General features: G+C 40.6%; 1 protein-coding gene across 2 annotated transcripts in view; it reads left to right on the top strand.

The window, feature by feature from the left end:
- TUBGCP3 (tubulin gamma complex component 3) overlaps window positions 1-18284 on the top strand; it is a 121134-nt gene that overhangs the window by 21751 nt on the left and 81099 nt on the right. For both annotated transcript variants that reach the window (XM_077813614.1, XM_077813607.1), the window contains exons 4-7: window positions 6384-6461; window positions 7164-7381; window positions 7808-7980; window positions 10840-10958. In XM_077813614.1, the coding sequence (XP_077669740.1) occupies window positions 6384-6461; window positions 7164-7381; window positions 7808-7980; window positions 10840-10958 (588 nt within the window). The remainder of the gene's footprint in view (window positions 1-6383; window positions 6462-7163; window positions 7382-7807; window positions 7981-10839; window positions 10959-18284) is intronic.

Genomic DNA, 18284 nt, shown 5'->3' with positions numbered 1-18284 from the left:
TTTCAGTGACCACCCCTTATCTTAAAGGGGAAAAGTAACTTGAGTTAAGTAGGATAAAAAAATGGTTCTACTAAGGAACTTTATATTGTGGCAATGAATTCTATAGGCTAATATAATTGAGAAAAAAGAGCTTAGTAAGATCACGTAAAAATGGGACACTTATATGGAGAACATCCAGTGTTCCATTCAGAAAGAACAAAAATTCCATACAGTAGTTTGGAAGGAATATAAACCCTCATGCTTCTGGGTGTAAGTCAGTCTCTGACTTTAGCGGGTTAGGAAGAAACTTTCCGTGTGTGCAGGTTATTCCGCAGCTGCTCACTCCAGGACTTTTTGCACTTTATTGTGAAGCATCTGGTACTGGCCATTGTCAGAAAAAATACTAGACTTTATGGGCCATTGGTGGGTAATACCTGTCTCATTGCAAATGAGACCCATTCAGTCAATCTGACTGTTGCATTTAGGTCCCAATCCTGCAAACAGTACTCAATTTTAAGAAGTCATTAAAGTTACGCATATGCTTTAGAAAAATAAGGCCCTAATCCTGAAAACACCAATGTTGTTGCTAAGTTTATCAGCTCACCTTTACTCCTTTTTCTCTTCCCCATGCATTCCACATGTCTACAAGATATCTTTTCCAGCTTCTGTAGTGATGGACAGTATCACCAGGTTGCAGTAGGCTCCATCATCAGCTCTTCCATTTCAGCAGCACTAACTTGCAGCTGTCCTCAGTCCTACTGTCAGCAGTCTTGCTACCTTGTTCTTTTAAGATAGCTTTTATATGTGTAAAATACACACACACTCTCATGCTTTGCTATTGAACTAATGTGGTATTATCATAGCTAGCATTTGGCAAGAGTAGTATGGACACACAGCATATGAGAACGACCAAAATTTAACCCATTATAACACACACAAGCAATACATACATTGCTTGAAGCAGAATAATAGACGATGTGAGCATAATTACAAGAATGTGACTATAACCTAGTTAAACTTTTAAGCTGGCTTTAACCTTCTGTTCCCCCCCCCCCGTATTGTTAGTTGACATCTACCAGAACAAGCCGATAACTATTTCATAGGGCATTGTTTAGAACTTTTTCCGCTCCTCCCCATTTCCCTATAGCAGTCTCTCTTAAATGCCTGTCATTGTAGTGTCTAAGCGCTAGAGTGATTTATTTTTTCTGTTTTTGAAAAGTGCACACATTGAGATTTCTGAATGCTAATAGTAGTGTAAGGGGACTGTTGGTCCCTTGCTGAAACTTAGTGGGATTTATTTGGTTGTCCATCTCCCAGTTCCAAAAAAAAGGGGAAGGGCCAATGAGAGATCAAGATCCTGAGACTGACAGGCCCCAGGGCCCATGGGGAGAGGCCAACAGTCCAGGTTAACCTGATTGACAAGGCAGGTAGGCCAGTGAGGGAGTCAGGAGCCTGGGGTCTCATCTTCCATGTGAGCTGGAGCTGCCTGAGCCAGAGTAGCATAGATCTAAGGGGAGAGCAGCAAACTGAGCTGAGCTGGAGGCAGAGCAGAGGGGGCCAGAGAAGCAGCCCAGAAAGCAGAGCTGGGCTGGAGGCTGAGCAGCGCAGAGCAGCCACGGCTGAGCTACAGTGGGAATCTGCGGGCCCAGAGCTGGGGAGTGTATGCGTGCTGTGTCGTAAATAGCACCAGTGTTGAGTGCTGTGAGCAGCTGGGGCGAGCGAGGGCCCAGCGCAGGGACACATCGCCAAACAAAGTCTTGCAGGTTGGACTTGGAGTGGGGTCGTGACCCTAATTGGAGGGAGGGCTGGCATTGGGGAGAGAGTGAGGGCATGTGGCCGCCACCAGAGCATGTCTGACCCGTGGTATCACTACAGTGCAGCCAGGGCCTGGGAAGGAGGCCTGGGACATGTGAGGAATAGACTGTGAACTTTTCTTATGTTCCAGAGACTGCTGTTTGTGGTTTCCCTCTGCCCACAGGGTGGGGTTACTTGTTTCCTTTAATCTTTCTGATTTTTTTTTCCTTATTTTTCTTAGTGTTTCTTGCTGTTTGATAAATTGTATTTGGTTTGAACTTAATGTAGTGCTCACTGGGCCAGGGAAGTGGCTGGTGTGGAGGGAGTACCCTGAGGTGGGGACATCTTAGCCCCTGTCCTAAGTGACCATGATGAGACTGGGGGCATAGCCTCTCAGGAATCCTGGATCCAACATTATCAGGGTTACAAGGACTCTCCCTCACAGGAGAGGGAAAGGGAAGTCCTCAAGGTCAGGCAGGCGTCTGGGTAAAGGGAGTTGGAGCAAGGGACTCAGATCCTTTTGCTGTCTGATTCCACTGGGCTAGTGCAGAAGCCAGGAAAGTTCCCCACAATAGCAGGACCATTCCCCTGCTTACAGTAGCTACACAACTGATTCCATAGAAATATTTTTTTTTGTGCTGTTAAGTGTAGTATTAGCCATGGAAATCCTTTCCCTCCACATTTAGGTGTTGGTGGTGATGGTGTAGATATGTGTTTTATGATTAACTTTTTTTGCAACAGTCTTGGAAACTATCTATTTCAAAAGTGTAGTAATTACGTTTCCTAGATTCCTTCAGTGTGTAACCTTTTAAAGTGAAAGCTGCTTAGTACCTGTGAATTCCATCTCCCTTCCCTCGGCTCACGAGGCCAGTTCATATGTATTTAGTGGGATATATCTAATCCAACAAGCTATATTTGTTGTTCATCAGTTGACATTAAGATTTACCACATCATGGTTAGCCCATACATCAAAACCTTATGTAATTCTTCTTCCTCCTGCTTCCCCTTTGTTAATGAGGTCTTTGCTGGTTCAGTTGTTTCCAGCAGGTAGAATTTGGATGCCCTGCCCAGTTTGCTGAATATCTGAACTAATCGCAGAAAGGAGTCGTCATCTGACCTATGAGGACTTCTAACATACATTTTGTTTTTTACAGCACCTGGCACAGTGGTCGAAGTCCCTGACTAGGGCTTCTAGGTGCTATGATAATACAGGAAAGGGGTATATATCAGGGGTGGCCAAACTGTAGCTTGCGAGCCACATGTGGCTCTTTTACCATTCAAGTGCGGCTCGCAAACCCCCTCCACACTCCCCATTCTCCGCTACCAGACTGAGTCGGGGGGAAGCTCAGGACTTCTGCTTTGCAGTGGGGTGGTGGGTAGGAGCTTCTCTCCAGTGGGGAGGAGGGTCTCGGGGGTTCAGCCCTGCGGGGCACACCTGCCAGGGTTTGGGGCTTCAGCAGGAGCGAGGCTGAAGCCCTGAGCCCTGGCTCTTCGCAGGTGTGCTTCGGCACTTGAACTTCTGAAAATTGTTGTATGTGGCTCGGAGGGCCAGTAAGTTTGGCCACCCCTGCTGTATATATAAATACTTATCTTTTAAAAAGGGGATCAAAGAGGACCCAAGGAATTTATAGGCCAGTTAGCCTAAATTCAGTGCCTGTAAGTTGCTGGAACAAATTATTAAACAATCAATTTGTAAGCACCTAGAGGGTAACAAAATTTGACCTAAAAATACTATTACTGAAAAATTGCTTGCTTTTCTCATTTTTACCATATAATTATAAAATAAATCACTGGAATATAAATATTGTACTTATATTTCAGTGCGTAGTACATAGAGCAGTATAAACAAGTCATTGTTTGTATGAAATTTTAGTTTGTACTGACTTCGCTAGGTCCTTCTGGGTGTCACCTGTTCCATCCTGTCCCCACTGGGGGCTCTGTTGTGAGGGTGACCCCACTACCCAGTGTTAGGATATAGATATTCAGGCCTGTCTGCAAAGGCCTGTACTTTAAGAATTTAGGGGTATTCTTATCTTGGCTAGTTCTAGAGGTATAAAAGAGAGAATCAAAATCACTGTCTGCTGGTGTAAGGGCCTTCTCTTACTGTGACAGTTTGAGGCCCTGTTCTTAGGCTAAGGCCTTTGGCTAAGCAGCAGAGGCAGCCATAAGCTGGGAAGCGAACAGTCACATCCTCACATTGCAAACTAGTCACATTGAAATAAGGTGCTATTGGGCTGTCAGGCACTATCAGGACAGGATTGTATTCCTATCACCTCCAGAGAAAGGGAAGTGCCTAGAAAATGTAAAAGGAAACTTAGTTTGATAGCATCCTGTCTGGCAAGAACTCACTTATCAATAGCTGGGATGTGAAATCCTCACTTCTGTATTGTTTTGTCATTATAGTTCCCACTTTGCTATTGTTTGTCTGTATAATCTCTCTGGTTCTGTGATTGTTTCTGTCTGCTGTATAATTAATTTTGCTGGGTGTAAACTAATTAAGGTGGTGGGATATAATTGGTTAGCTAATCATGTTACAATATGTTAGGATTGGTTAGTTAAATTTCAGTAGAATGATTGGTTAAGGTATAGCTAAGAGTATTACTATATAAATTAGGGGCAAACAGGAAGAAAGTTGGGATTCGAAAATAAGGAAAAAGGAACTTGTATTTAAGCTTGCTGGAAGTTCACCCCAATAAACATCGAATTGTTTGCACCTTCGGACTTTGGGTATTGTTGCTCTCTGTTCATGCGAGAAGGACCAGGGAAGTGGGAGAGTGAAGGAATAAGCTCTCTAACACCCAGTTCCAGTTTGCTCCTGGCGGCTCGGGCCCCTGTGCTCCACTCCAAGAGGCCCCTTTTCCTACACTGCTTTAGAGCATCCTTTGAGCTGTCAGGTGCTGGTCAGGTGGGGAGTGTTGGGGCGCTTAGAGGGTGGGCCAGCATGGGGATGCTGCAGCTTGGACTGGCAGGGTGGCACAGGGGCCAGAGATGCTGGAAGCCTGGGGTGAACTGGAACTGGGTAGTGGGACCGTCCTTGTAGTGGAGCCCCCAGCGGCATAGTTGATGTCCAGCGGGCCAAGCGAAGGCCCCATGCGGCCAGATCTGGCCTGCCAGCCTCTAATTAAAGAAGACTGTTCTAGAAAGTGACCTTTAACAAAATTATCTAGGGATTCTTCATTATAAAATGTCTCAGAAGATGCAAGACAAAGAGTCAATGACCATAGAAATCTAGCAATTGGACATATGATCTCACTTGGATCATCTATCTCTGTGTATTCTACACAGAGAGGGATGTTGGAAACTGCTGACATATTTAATTTAATTAAAGTTAAGGGCCTTTCTATTGACTCTATTGAAGATATGGAAAAGGAAAGGTAGAAGTGCATGGAACACAATAGTCTCCATTTTCATGATTGTAACACTTCGGTTTTAGTCAAATTACTAGAGTTAAGTGCAAAACCTAAATTGTAAAGATTTCATACATACAGTTGAATTTCCTGATTTGGTAAGGTTGCACTGGTACAGAATTTAGACAAATGAAATTTAGAAGGGAAAAAAAAAATCAGTTTTTTGGAAAATTCTGTGGAATCTCATTCTCCTCAACTCTGCAACTGATTCCCCATGAAGTGATACATCATCAACTCATTTGAAAGTGGTCAGCCACCATATTCCCTTATATTTTTGAGTTAGTGGTGTAGAATAGAGTATATAGTTCCAAGTGTATTAATGTGCAGCAAAAACAAGGACATCTTTATACAATTGTCTTTATTACTCCTTACAAGGTGACATTGGAATTCATCTAACACGGATGTACCATTAAGTTATCTCCTGCAGTTCAACTTTCCTATTGAGATTTAAAAGGTTGATAATGCTGTGTTTCAAGATAGCAGCCTACACAGCTCCACTTTTCCTTTCTCTTGGTTTTTGTTCTGGGACAGTCCACAGTTGAGTACAGCTATGTGATCTCTGTGCCTCTGACTTCATAAATAGTTTGGTAGTTTCCTTTGTCTCTGTGTTCTTTATGGAGATTATAGAAATCCCAGGTTCGATCCCTCTTATTCTGGAGCCTCCTTGAAGGGGGATCAGCAGAGAAAGGGCAGCTATTTGTTAGATTTCTCAGAGGTTGGGATTGGGTCTTCCACCTCATTTCTCTTGTAGAAAGTAGGGGTTAATCCAAGATGCTGATTTAGATCAAAGAGAAACTGATGTATGGCGTACATGAAGCAGTATGTAAACTTCCTTTATAGTTAGCTATGAATTTTAAAATTTGGTGTGCTGATTAGTTGACCTCTTTCAGTGCATGTGAGAATTTGACACAATAAAGTTGAATGCTGGAGGAAGTTTTCTTTATAGAACTGACATATAAACTCCAGTGTCTCTACCTTGAGAACATGACTTCAGACATCCTCCCTGTGTATATTTAAATTATGTTTGTGTAGTTTTGTTTTGTTAAAGTTTTAGCCTGCTCTTTACAACTACAACATAGAAATGAGTTGCTTATGATCTAGGTTGCGAGGTAGGGGTAAAAATGCAGTAAACTCTGGCAATAACTGTGGAGCAATGTCTGTTTTTAACTGGATATTATCTAATACATGCCTATTTCTGAATAGGGTGTCCTGAAAAACAAATGGTCAATACTCTACCTCCTGCTCAGCCTTAGTGAAGACCCACGTAAGCAGTCTAACAAGGTAGGTAAGGGGTTCTTTGTTTCTTCAATAAATATTTAAAATTCAGTACAAATCCCAAATGGGAATGTTAAGAGATGTTAATATCCAGACTAAAACAAATATCTTCAAAAAGGAAAGTATCTGCAAAGTCCTTGGAAAGGCTGGAAGCAAGAAATTTTTAATTATAAGGATGCTTTTAAAAATGTATTTTGTGTAAATATTCTAACAATGAGAATTAAAGAAGCTATTCTCTTTAAGCATAAAACTGAATAATTAAACATGCAAGGTAGTCATTATCTGGAACACTTTGGATAGATTTAACTTAGGTCAAGTCCATACTGAACGTTTGTGTGTTTTGTTTTTGCTGGTATAGCAATTTTGGTTGGGGGTATGGTGTTTTGGCAACACTTTGCTAGGAGCAAATGTCCTAGTGTAGTTGCAGTTATACTGGCAAAAATGTGCTTTTGCTGGGATGGTATATACCAGTTTGGAAAGTGAAATGAACAATGCTGCCAAATGCATTCTTTGGCTGGTATAAGCTGCCTCTTCATTAAGAGGGTTTTGTTGATATAGCTATACCAGCAAACCTTTTCTAGTATATACCTGACTTTAATTTACTATTAGGAAAGGCAATAGCCGTTCAGACACACGGTTGGAGAAAAAATATTTTAGCTACTGATGTGATTGATTAAAGTAACTCTCAATTTGTGTTTTGTCTTTAAGGTGTCAAGTTATGCCACATTGTTTGCTCAAGCATTGCCGCGAGATGCTCACTCAACCCCTTACTACTATGCCAGGCCTCAAAGCCTTCCATTGAATTACCAGGACCGCAATGCTCAGTCTGCCCAGAGTGTGGGCAGTATGGCGAGCAGTGGGATCAGCAGCATAAGCATGTATGCCCTGAATGGGCCAACGCCAACTCCACAGTCCCTCCTTCCAGGGTAATTTAAATCTTCCCTATAGTGAAGACTTCGATAAATATTTTTAATATTACTTAGCATTTTTATCCAGTGATTTCAAATTTCTTACAGTGATAAGCACGTTCAGTATGGGTATCCACATACATTTTCACAGCAGCAAACCTCAAAATATTGTTATGGGTTTAAGTATGTTTATCGACTACATGGCTGAATGAAGGAATAGAGGGGTTATATGGTTAACTTGTTCACAATTCCTGTTAGTGAATATCTTCATGTCACTCTTTTGCATTACACTCTGTTTTAACTTGGTGCCTGTGACGTTTACGTGCCTTGCAGTCTTGGATGATGAAGTCCTCGGTTTATCTGCAGAACAGCTATGATAGAGGCAGCAGTTGTGCAGACTTCATACACTGTCCTGTTAACTTTGTTTTCTTCCTGTCTTTTTAGACAATCCTATCAAGCTCCAGGGGTGGGAGATTGCCTTCGTCAACAGCTGGGTTCACGTCTTGCATGGGCTCTAACTGCTGGCCAGCCTTCATTACAAAGCTCTACCTCAAAAGGCCTACCAAACACTGTCTCTCGCAATGTGCCAAGGTCAAGGCGAGAAGGGGAGACAAGTGGTGAGCAAGATGCTTTTTGCTAAAGTTTTTTTTTTTCTGCAACTTTTTTGTTTTCTTGTTTTGTTGTGACTATTCTATACTCTTCCTGGGAATAGCTTCTGTTCCATTGCGTGTTACTATATGTGAAGAACTTTCCCACAAGGGCAGATTTGAAGGTAGGAAGACAGCACATATACAAAAGAGCAGTGTATTTGACCATTAACTTTTCTACGTTCCTCTGTTCCTGTTGTGGGGTGGAAAAAAATGGTTTGAGTACACATTCTCCCCATTCAAAATTCCTCTTTTCTTTGATATTGCAAGTATCATAGACCTAATCCATTGCTGTGGACAGCAGGACCAAGTAGCAGAGCAGATGGATTGTGAATGAATATGCTCTTAAAAGCTGCAGTGTCTATAATGATAACCAAAAGCCTCAGGGGAAATGGATAACAAGGGGGACAAAACCCCAAAACATATAGAACTATTTATATTCACATATATAAGACTGAATAGACTTTGAAGGAGCCACTCTTGGTTTTACATTAACTGAACAAAGCATTTGGCCAATTTAAGTAGCTAACTCAACTGTGGAGGAGCTGTTGAGGAAAGTTAACCTTCCATCTACTTGTATTCAGAAACCTCTCCCATTCTCGTATTAACAAGATCAACGCTGAACAGTGACTAAAAAGAGACAAGGTGCCTCACAATGCCATTTTTTTTCAACTGCTTCCTGAATAAATTTGGTCAGTTAGCAAGTAAAAGATCTCCTAGCTGCCAACCCTACAAAATGTATCCTGGATTTGAAAATCAAGCTGAGTTATTCCAGTTGTGTATTGTGGCTAGGAAAAAAAGAATAGACCAAACGGAGTGTACATTTGTAACTGAAGAGAGAATTTGGCCTTGCAATTAGAATCTGATTAACAATACTGTGAATGCACAAGAGGAAATATATAATTTAGCCCAGTCTCTTATGGTCATGCTAGCTTTTCAATGCTAATACGATTAAAAAGTAGTAAAAACTTATTTTTCTCAGTGTACCAGCAGGTAGGACTCTTAATTTATACAAGGAACAAATTATATTAAGTGTACATGAAGTGTCAGTCACTTTTTGGAGTAAAACCACATTCCAAATATAAGAACAGGCAGCTATTGAAATTTACAAAACATACAGATAATTACAGAGCTCTGTAAATAGGCTGATTACTGTTAATTGGCATTCTCTGATATTGCCTCTGCAGATGCGCAGTTCAGGAGTTGTGAACCTGTTCTAGAGCTGTCTAACCGTTGAAATGCTAGTTGTAAGAGTGCACCCCCATTTGAGCTGAATCTATAAAAGGATCCCCCACCACACTGTCATATGCCCTCAGTTCCTCTCTCCTTCCTCCAGACTATTGACTTTCTGAAGAAGGGAGAAAGGAAGAGAAAGTTCATATGGATCTGCAGATACAGTGACTTTGGAGAACCTTTTATTTTCTCTGTTGTGAAATAAACTTGTTCAGGTAATACTTTTCAGCTATGTTTGAGAATTTGTACCCTCTTAGCTGATGGGAGTGTTTTTAAAGCATAACATAGACTAGCTTTATTTGTCTGTGAGGTGTTCAGAAAACCTTGCTACACTTAAATAAGTCTTATAGCACAGGTTCTGGATGTTGATATGAAGCCAGCCTCTCTTGACTTCTGCAGATTGTATCCTTAGATGACCCAGCTGGCTTCCTTAGCCTAAACCAGCACAACTGTGTCTTATTACAAAAATTGGGGGAGATGGTAAAGGAACTCATTGGGGTTCCCAAATCAGGACAGCTCTCTTGTCAATTCCAGAAGAGGCAGCGTCCTATTAGGACAGAATCTGTAGATGATACTGAGAACATCATCAAGACTGAAATGGCTTTGTTCTTAGCCTCAAATAGGGTCACAAAAGTACAGGATACTGTAAGACCCAGCAAATGAAGACAAGCTGCTCGCTATCTTGAATTGCCTTCTGTAAATTGATAACTAGCCTGAGGCACAAAAGCAGTCTGGACTTCAATCAGAGCTGTGAACTAGAGGACAAATTGGATGCTCCAGCACCTTAAGCTCTACTGAATCAAGAGCTAGATTTTTTTTGTAGGAGGATAACTTAAATTTTTCTCTGTGTTTACTTTACCTGGGATTTAAAGGCTGTAAAGTGACAAAGTTTGAGTGATCTCCCAGCACCCAACACTGGAGTAATTTTTAAATATGAGAAAAATATCCTGATTTCACAAGAAACATTTTTTTAATAAGCAGATCTCCTTCATGGATGAGCTGTATTGTCTCCAAAGGAGACTATTAAAAAATTAACTCTGAAACAACAAACAAATTTCAACTGTGCTGTCAAGAAAGGACAAGGAATTATTCAGGGCTACTTTCACTTATGGTAAGATCAAAATGAAGTTGACCTTAAAGGCTGTCTGTTCCTTTCATAGTCTCTGGAATGTTGTGCTAAGTTTAGAGTGCACACATCTGGTGGCTGAACTGCTTTGGTATGTTTTCAGGTATAGGCATATGGCTTTCTTTGTGCCTCCTCAGGACAATTTCATCATTGAAAAATTAAAATAAATGGAAGGTAGTCTTTTTGTTTTTCAATTCAACTTCTACGTAACTTTTAAAAAGAATAATCTAAGTATCCTTACAAATCTAACAAATTTATTAGAGCATAAGCTTTCGTGAGCTACAGCTCACTTCATCGGTATGCATCCAATGAAGTGAGCTGTAGCTCACGAAAGCTTATGCTCTAATAAATTGGTTAGTCTCTAAGGTGCCACAAGTACTCCTTTTCTTTTTACGTATACAGACTAACACGGCTGCTACTCTGAAACCTTACAAATCTAAACAGTCTTAACCAATGTTCTCTTTTTTTAGGCAATGTTGAAATAACTGAAGCAAACCTTGTAAGAGACATTTTGTACGTCTTCCAGGGAATAGATGGCAAAAACATCAAAATGTGTAATTCTGAAAACTGCTATAAAGTAGAAGGAAAGGTACTGTACAGTTGCTATCACACTTTATTTATGAATGGAATCAGAACAGGCAGGAAAGCTTAGGGGCGAGGGATACCATTGGAATGTACAATATTTATATACACTTTATGTACAATTTAATTTTTTAAGAAAACCCAACTTATCAGCAATACCCAACAGCCTCTAAACTTATCCACTATCTGTTGGTCAAACCATCTTCAAGGCCACTTCTTGTGTACTGCCTGCAAAAAGATGGGGGAGGAGAGTGGCTTTAAAAACTAGTTCAGAGAGGGCATTGTATGCATAAAGGGCAGTGTAGAATAAAGGATGGAGATGATCCCATCAAAGTGGATGAGGCTAGTATTGTTGGATGTTAGGTGTGTTAAGAGGTGGGGTGGATAATTGGGAAGGTGCAGACCTGTGAAGGGCCATGAAGGTAAGTACAAGCAATTGTATATGATGGATAAAGAGGAACTTACGACAGTTTGCAGGGCTCCCTCTAACAAGAGGGAGTCTTGCCTATAGTGGCTGGGTGTTAGCTTCCTAACATCTCTATCCTTTCAGCCATGGAAGCACTCTCCTCTGGGCTATGCCAGCCCTGTCATTGCCTTGCAGGTTAACAAGAAGTGCCTCTAAGTCCTTGAGTCTGCTTTAAGCATTCCCCTGTGATATCCAGCCCCTGACACTTGGTACTCACAGAAATCCCAGAGCCTTTTGCTCTCAAAGGAGCAGTGCATCCCAGTTTACCATTTTTACCTTAAATCACCACTCCTGTGTAACACATAGTACAGGAACCATGATCCAATCTTTCCTGAAACAACCCTGCTCAACAAGATGTCTCCTCAGTGAATGGAATCAGAGTGTCTTTCTGCACCCTGTGATATACTGAATCAGTCTTTTGTCTTTATTAACAAATAGGGAGATCCCCTGTCTGTTAAGTTTCCTTTTTACCTCCAACAGGTTTTGATGGTTCTCTCATGGTTTTCCATTGACCTTTCTGGGCTGTTGCAACAGTGGACAGTTGAGCAGTACATTACTTAACTGGCTAGCCGGTGAGAGGTGACAACTTCCTCCTGCTTCAATGGGCTAGCACTGAGCCTTATGGTTTCCTGGTGACTCATTTTAACTCCAAGACCATAAAGGATATAATTTTCAATATAGTTATGTTATTCCTTAAATATTAACTATACACACATCTCGCAATGATTGAGTATTGGTAAGTTACAATAGAGACCTCACAGGATATCCTGCTTGGATAAATGCCATGAAAGTTTTGTATATTAGGTGTAGTGAGTTTGTCTGGTCTGAGACGGTTGCTTGTAAAGACCAGTGAATCCTTTGCCTGTTGGTACCAATGGGTCTCTGTGTCACAGAGCTAATGGAGGAATTTGAAGGGGAGTATGAGAGATACATGTTGAGAAGAATAAGCAAGGAACATTATCTAAGCTGTAGAATTTTTGTTGGTCTGGGAAAGGGCAATGTGGGTGTTTGCAGGCTACAGCAATTATTGAAGATAAGCATGTAGCCGTTCTCCAGAAAGGGCCATATTTTGGAGCTTAATGTACCCACCCTACACACACCCACATCATTATATAATTTAAAATCTTATTATATATACATTTAGATGAGGTATGATGTGGAGCAGTAAAGTGATGCTGTAAGCCTTTAGGCAGGGTGAAACAAAGTGAGTGTCATTTTTTGCACAGTACCAGAAACACTGCAGTATGACTACAGATGTTACTGTTTACGTTAATTTCAACACCTTAAGGTGGTATTTATTGGTTAAAGCTATCAAATGACAATGTATTAAAATATTTTTATTAGTTTTGCATGAACAAGTATTTTTTTTCCCAAAAATGATGAAGCAAAAATGCATGTAGCAAAAATGGCAAATATCCACGTTTTGCAATATGCTAACATGAAATGTTTTCACATCACATATTCTTAATTGTCAAAGTATCTACCAAGCGATTATAATAGTTTTGTATATATTCAGTTGAAACTTGCTGACCAGATCAGTTTCCCATAGTTCGTACTATATAATGTACTACATAGTTTGTACTACATAATGGAGAAGCATTACATTAGGAATTCATGTACATTTACGTGTACATGTAAATGCACATGAATTCCTAATGTAATGCTTCTCCATTTGTAAACCGTTGTACATACAATGTAGCATCTAGTGTGCCTGACAGATGGCTTTAATTTGTCATTGCCTGTGCATGCAGTACTAGCCTTTGAAATAATTCTGAAAACTAGGTTTTTAATCCAGTGACACTTATGCACAGATCAGTATTAATTTAGAGATGACAATACACAGCTTCATATTGGACTTCAGTCAAAGTGCTCACCAAACAAAAATGGCCATTTTGATACTAACAGATCTAGTTTATATCTAACTTAGCATATGTTTGTATACTTGTACAAAATGAAAAGTGGTGGTGGTAATGCTAACAGTATCCTTTGGGAATTTTACCTCTACAGGGATGTTACAGTATATGAAGATATGGCGAATGCAAGGCTCTTAAAGCTTACATCAAATAGAAAAAGACTCTCCACAAACTTCGAAAAATGTTATTTGTCAAGAAAATCAAAAGAATGTAAAATTGTCAAAATCCACCAGTGCTGTACAGAATTCTTGGTGCTGGCAGCAGAAACAAGGAGAGATTAATTCTGTTGGCAGCTACTGGATGAGTTTTCTAGTTTAGATGATGTGCTACCTATACACCTTCATAGGGTTTGCTTTCAGAAATACATAAGCAAGTAGAATTTGGTACATGTCAGAGTTGTACTGAACCCAGGAAAGAAAATAGACTCTGAATCCGATCAGAGAGCATCATATTCATCTGCTTCTATAGCCACCTGAGCAAGCACACCCTCCAGCATTTGCTCCTGTTGCATTGTTGGCCTGAGGCAAAGCACACAATATGGACAAGAAACATCATAAAATAGAAATATATGAGAGAGCAACCAAACTAAGGGAGGCATCACTTCGAAGAGGAGATGACTTTTCATGGAATATCTATGTAAGACTTGATTGCTAAGGATGCAGTTTATCACTCAACATGCCTTTTTCTTCCTACTTGAGTAAAGTGAATCTTAAAGCAAAGCCATCTAGTTACACTGCAACAATAATCACCTTATGACATTGCATTTTATCAGCTGATTGAAGAGAGATACAATGATCTTATGTACAGCAAGAAGGCTCTTCTCCTTTCCAAGCTCCTACAAAGATATAAATCCCTATTTCTCTTAGATGTAGATCCTGCAAGCTATTTCAGTAGCAAATTACAGGCAAGATTAGAAAAATGCAACTTCTGAAACTTCATGCCACGAATAGCATGGACAAAACAAGTTTATCATTATTCTATCCTGATCAATAACACTAGCTGACTTTAGTCAAGCTGCTAGTAATCTGAAACAGGAACTTAAGTCATTGAGATCGTTTGTAGATGTTCTTCTAGCGAGTGAGCCTGATGAACAGCTTTTAAATGAACAGGTAGCTTTGTATAATGCCATTTCAATCCTTGTGTCTGAAATAGCCAAAATGAATGCCTCAGAATATTATTTCAAAGCTAGGTCATTGTAGTTGTCAGAGGTCATCTGCTTTTGTGCCCCAGTTGGAACAGAAGTGTCTCTTTTGGTTGGTTGATTGAGACACACAATTCAGCCAACAGTTCCGAAGACATTCAAAGAAGATGCCTCTTAGTTGCGGAGTGCATAGTATTTAACAGATTATCATCTCCTTCATGAATGAGATTTTGATAGACATCAGCGTAGAGGCCATTGATGGAAAGAATACTTTCCAATGAAAGGCTAGAGTGGTATTTCAAGAACAGGCTGCAGATAGTCCAGCATGACCAGAAATGTCACTGAAGTGTTGGAGAGAAAAGTCACTTATTCTCTCCAGGCAATGAGTCTCTTGTGCAGTGTGCAGCATTTGAAAAACCTAGAACATGTCCAGAACTGTCTCACCATGGAAAAAGTACTTGAGAAAATAAACTCTTGTCACCTACAAACGACTGCTGTTTGAGATCTCTTCTGTTGTCTTTTATGACTGCTGAGGTTGACATTGTTCATGCTCAGGTGATTCCAATCTGGACTGATTTCAGCCATAAGCTTGCAACTAAGTGCACCTACAGAAAAGTTGCATGTGCACTTATTGTGGATGCCAGACCAGCTGATATGTACAAAGTCCTTTACAATGCGAAAATGTAAGGCAATCTCATCAGCTCTACAACAGCATCATGCCATTCAGACCATGGAGCAGCAGCCATATGGTGTTGCTCAACAAGTGAAATGGGCTCTCCCAAATGAGCTTGGTACCAATGTGATTTGCCTGAGTAGTTTTTCACAGCCTTTTTTTATTGCATTTTTGGGGAGATGCAGGACTGCTTGTTTCTGATGTGTATGCGGCTTGTACTGCAAATCAAATGCTTGCTGGTAAGCAATTCAACCATGCTTTTATATCAGCTGACTTTAGCATTTGAGGACCTGAGTGCTCTGAAATGTTGTTCACTTTTTAAATGGTGTGACTAGAGAGGAGTTACTCCTGTATTTCTAGCATTTTGTCTGGCAAATGTTGGCTGACCACTCACAACGTGTGCTGAGTCTGAAGGCATTGAGTCCTCCTTACAACAAGTCATTAAAGAGATTGATGATGCTGTAATTCAGCATATGCTGCTTCTACTACTGGAGGAATTTCAGACATAGGGATATGCCTAATCTACTACGTTCAAGTTCTGGGATTGCTTTCTCCAGGTTATGGAGATACTGCTTCTAAATGGTCTATGCAGAGTGAGAGGATGGTTGGAAACTTCATCTACACACATAATATGTCATACTTCCATGCTTTTTTTTTACTGCTAACAGGCCCAGCTGTGCCAGGTGGAAACCCGTCTATATTCTTGATGTGTTAAATCTCGTTCCAAGTACACAGTGCCTTTGAACCTGGGGAATTTGCTGTTCACCAGACTCCTCATTCTTTTAACGGAATTTGGAGTGATGTGGCAACAGAAAAGTGTCATCAAAGACTCAAAGGGCAGTAATGGGATTGTAGGACTGACAGGAAGGAAGCCAGCCTTTGTCAGGTGGACCCTCACAAGACATGTCCTGAGTGGATATGCAAAAGCTAAGAGAGAAAGAAGTGAAGTAACAAGAAATAGTGAAGAGACAGTCCCCAACAAGTCTTTGCCTCTACACTGAAGAGGGATGAAGAGCATGTTACAGCTCTTACCAATCACATCACCAACAATATGGCAAAGTCATGTAACCATGAATCACATCCAGAGATGCTTATCAACATATCTATTAAGCTGCATGTAGCATCAGATGTACAAGAGTCTCTTGTGAAAAAAGCAGATGTTGATGAAGAACAAACAGATTTGTGAGAAGTGCTCTTGATTCTGATGGGACACGTAGCTTCTTCAGCCCAGTCAAGAAGTCTGGCAACAAAACATAGCTAAGACAACCAAATTTAAGTCTGGTAAGTGATGAACAGTCACAGCAGCCATCAGTCCAGAAGTTTGTTTTTTGCGGAGCCCTTTCCTCATCAAGAAGCAGAGATGATGTTTCAATGGCAACTGTTATTGTCACCTATTAGGACCTCTGCCTATGTTCCTCTTCCATGCTGATGAATGAGAAGAGCAGACAAAGCTGAATTAAGGTATTAGCTGGAAGCTCAAGCTGAAAGAATGTATGAGCTAAGAGCATGCAACAAAGAAACCATAGTGTACATCACATGCCATGGCAGTCATACAAATGATGGCTGGAGACTAATTCCACAAAATAGATTGATCGGCTGCTGAGTAATTGAGGCAGGTCCTAAAAGGATTGACAAAGCTAATTCTGTAATCTAAGTCTTTGCCAGATATGGGAACAGTAACTGTGAACTGCAGGTAAGACAGGCAGTGCTAGACAGAGTCTAAAGTTGGATGCAAGAAATACCAGGAGATTCCTGGAAGCCCTGTGCCTCCATGGAAGAAGTTTCTAAATGTGGCATCCAGCAAGCAGTCACTTGTAACATTCCTCTGAATATATTGTTCAAAATGCACCTGTGTGTAGGAGCACACCCAGCAAAAACGCTCCTCCTTGCTGGAGGCTTTTCCAATGGTGAAACAACAAAGTCCATCACCAGTAGAAATGTTGAAGAAGCCCAGGGCTTGTACATTGCTCAAGAGGAAACAGACACCAGCGTGCTTCTGCATGCTGCTTGTGCCAATAGGGCTTTTTTTCTATTGGTGTAAAAGGAACCATAGTAATTAGGTAGGTCACCAGATACAGATATTTTGGTCCTTGCTGTTCACTACTTTCAGACACCTGACCTGTCAGTACAACTGACAAGTATTACTTTATACCTGTGCATGCAATCTGTGACACACTCACTCCTGTCTTGTGCAAGATACTTTCCCCTGTACATGCATTAAAAGGGTGTGACTCTGTCTTCCTTATTTGGTTTGGGGCAGGGAGGGGGATTTGACAACATTAAACACAAACATAAGGAGCTTTCTGCTTAAGAGATCTTGCTAAACTGGGAATGAATGACGGACAAGGCCCAATTTCTGCAGCAAGAAAGTTGGTAGCAGTGCTGTATGACCAGTCCAAGAAAGAAAAGGACACTCAGAGACTTCAATTGCTTGTGTCTGAATGTAGCTATCAAAAAGGACAAGTCACTGGCCAAACTCCCACCATGTGAGACAGTTTTGAAGAGCATGTCAAAAGAGGCATCTTTGCAAACAAAGACTTGGATGTCTTCAACTGGATCACCATTGCAAAATAGATAGAAAAATGTGGATGATGAACTACTTCTATATTTCAAGGGCCCAATGGCACCCGAGCTTCTACAAAACTTATTCGGGTTTGTACCTGTAGAGTTTGCTGCACAATCAACTATGTCACAATCTTCCCTGTACAGAACCATGTTCATGCCAAGGCAATGAAGACTGTGATAACCCTTGTAGTCTTGGCAGAGATCATAATGATTAACAAGATGATGATAATGTTGACTAGAAATGTCACCAGTGCTATTATATTTGAATGATACTTGTGCAAATTTAATAAGATTGTTGTTATGCTTTGAGGTCAAAAATCTAATTTGGTCTCTCCAAATTATACATAGTCATTAAACTAACAAATTAATGCACATATTTCACCATGGTCATTTGAAAGTGTTGATGTTATTTTTTATCCCTATTTTTATGGTAACAGCACTACTTGACAGCACCACATCATACTTCATCTTAAGGTAGACATAATAAGCTTTCAAATTTATGTATGATGTGCATGTGTAGAGAGGGTACATTACGTCAACCAAACTGGTGGTGTCTGCTGCTCACCTAAGGAAAT

Source organism: Eretmochelys imbricata, chromosome 1 (genome assembly GCF_965152235.1).
Source record: "Eretmochelys imbricata isolate rEreImb1 chromosome 1, rEreImb1.hap1, whole genome shotgun sequence".
Lineage (NCBI taxonomy): Eukaryota > Metazoa > Chordata > Testudines > Cheloniidae > Eretmochelys > Eretmochelys imbricata.
The sequence above is the reverse complement of the archived record's forward strand: the minus strand, read 5'-3'. Positions and strand labels throughout refer to the sequence as shown.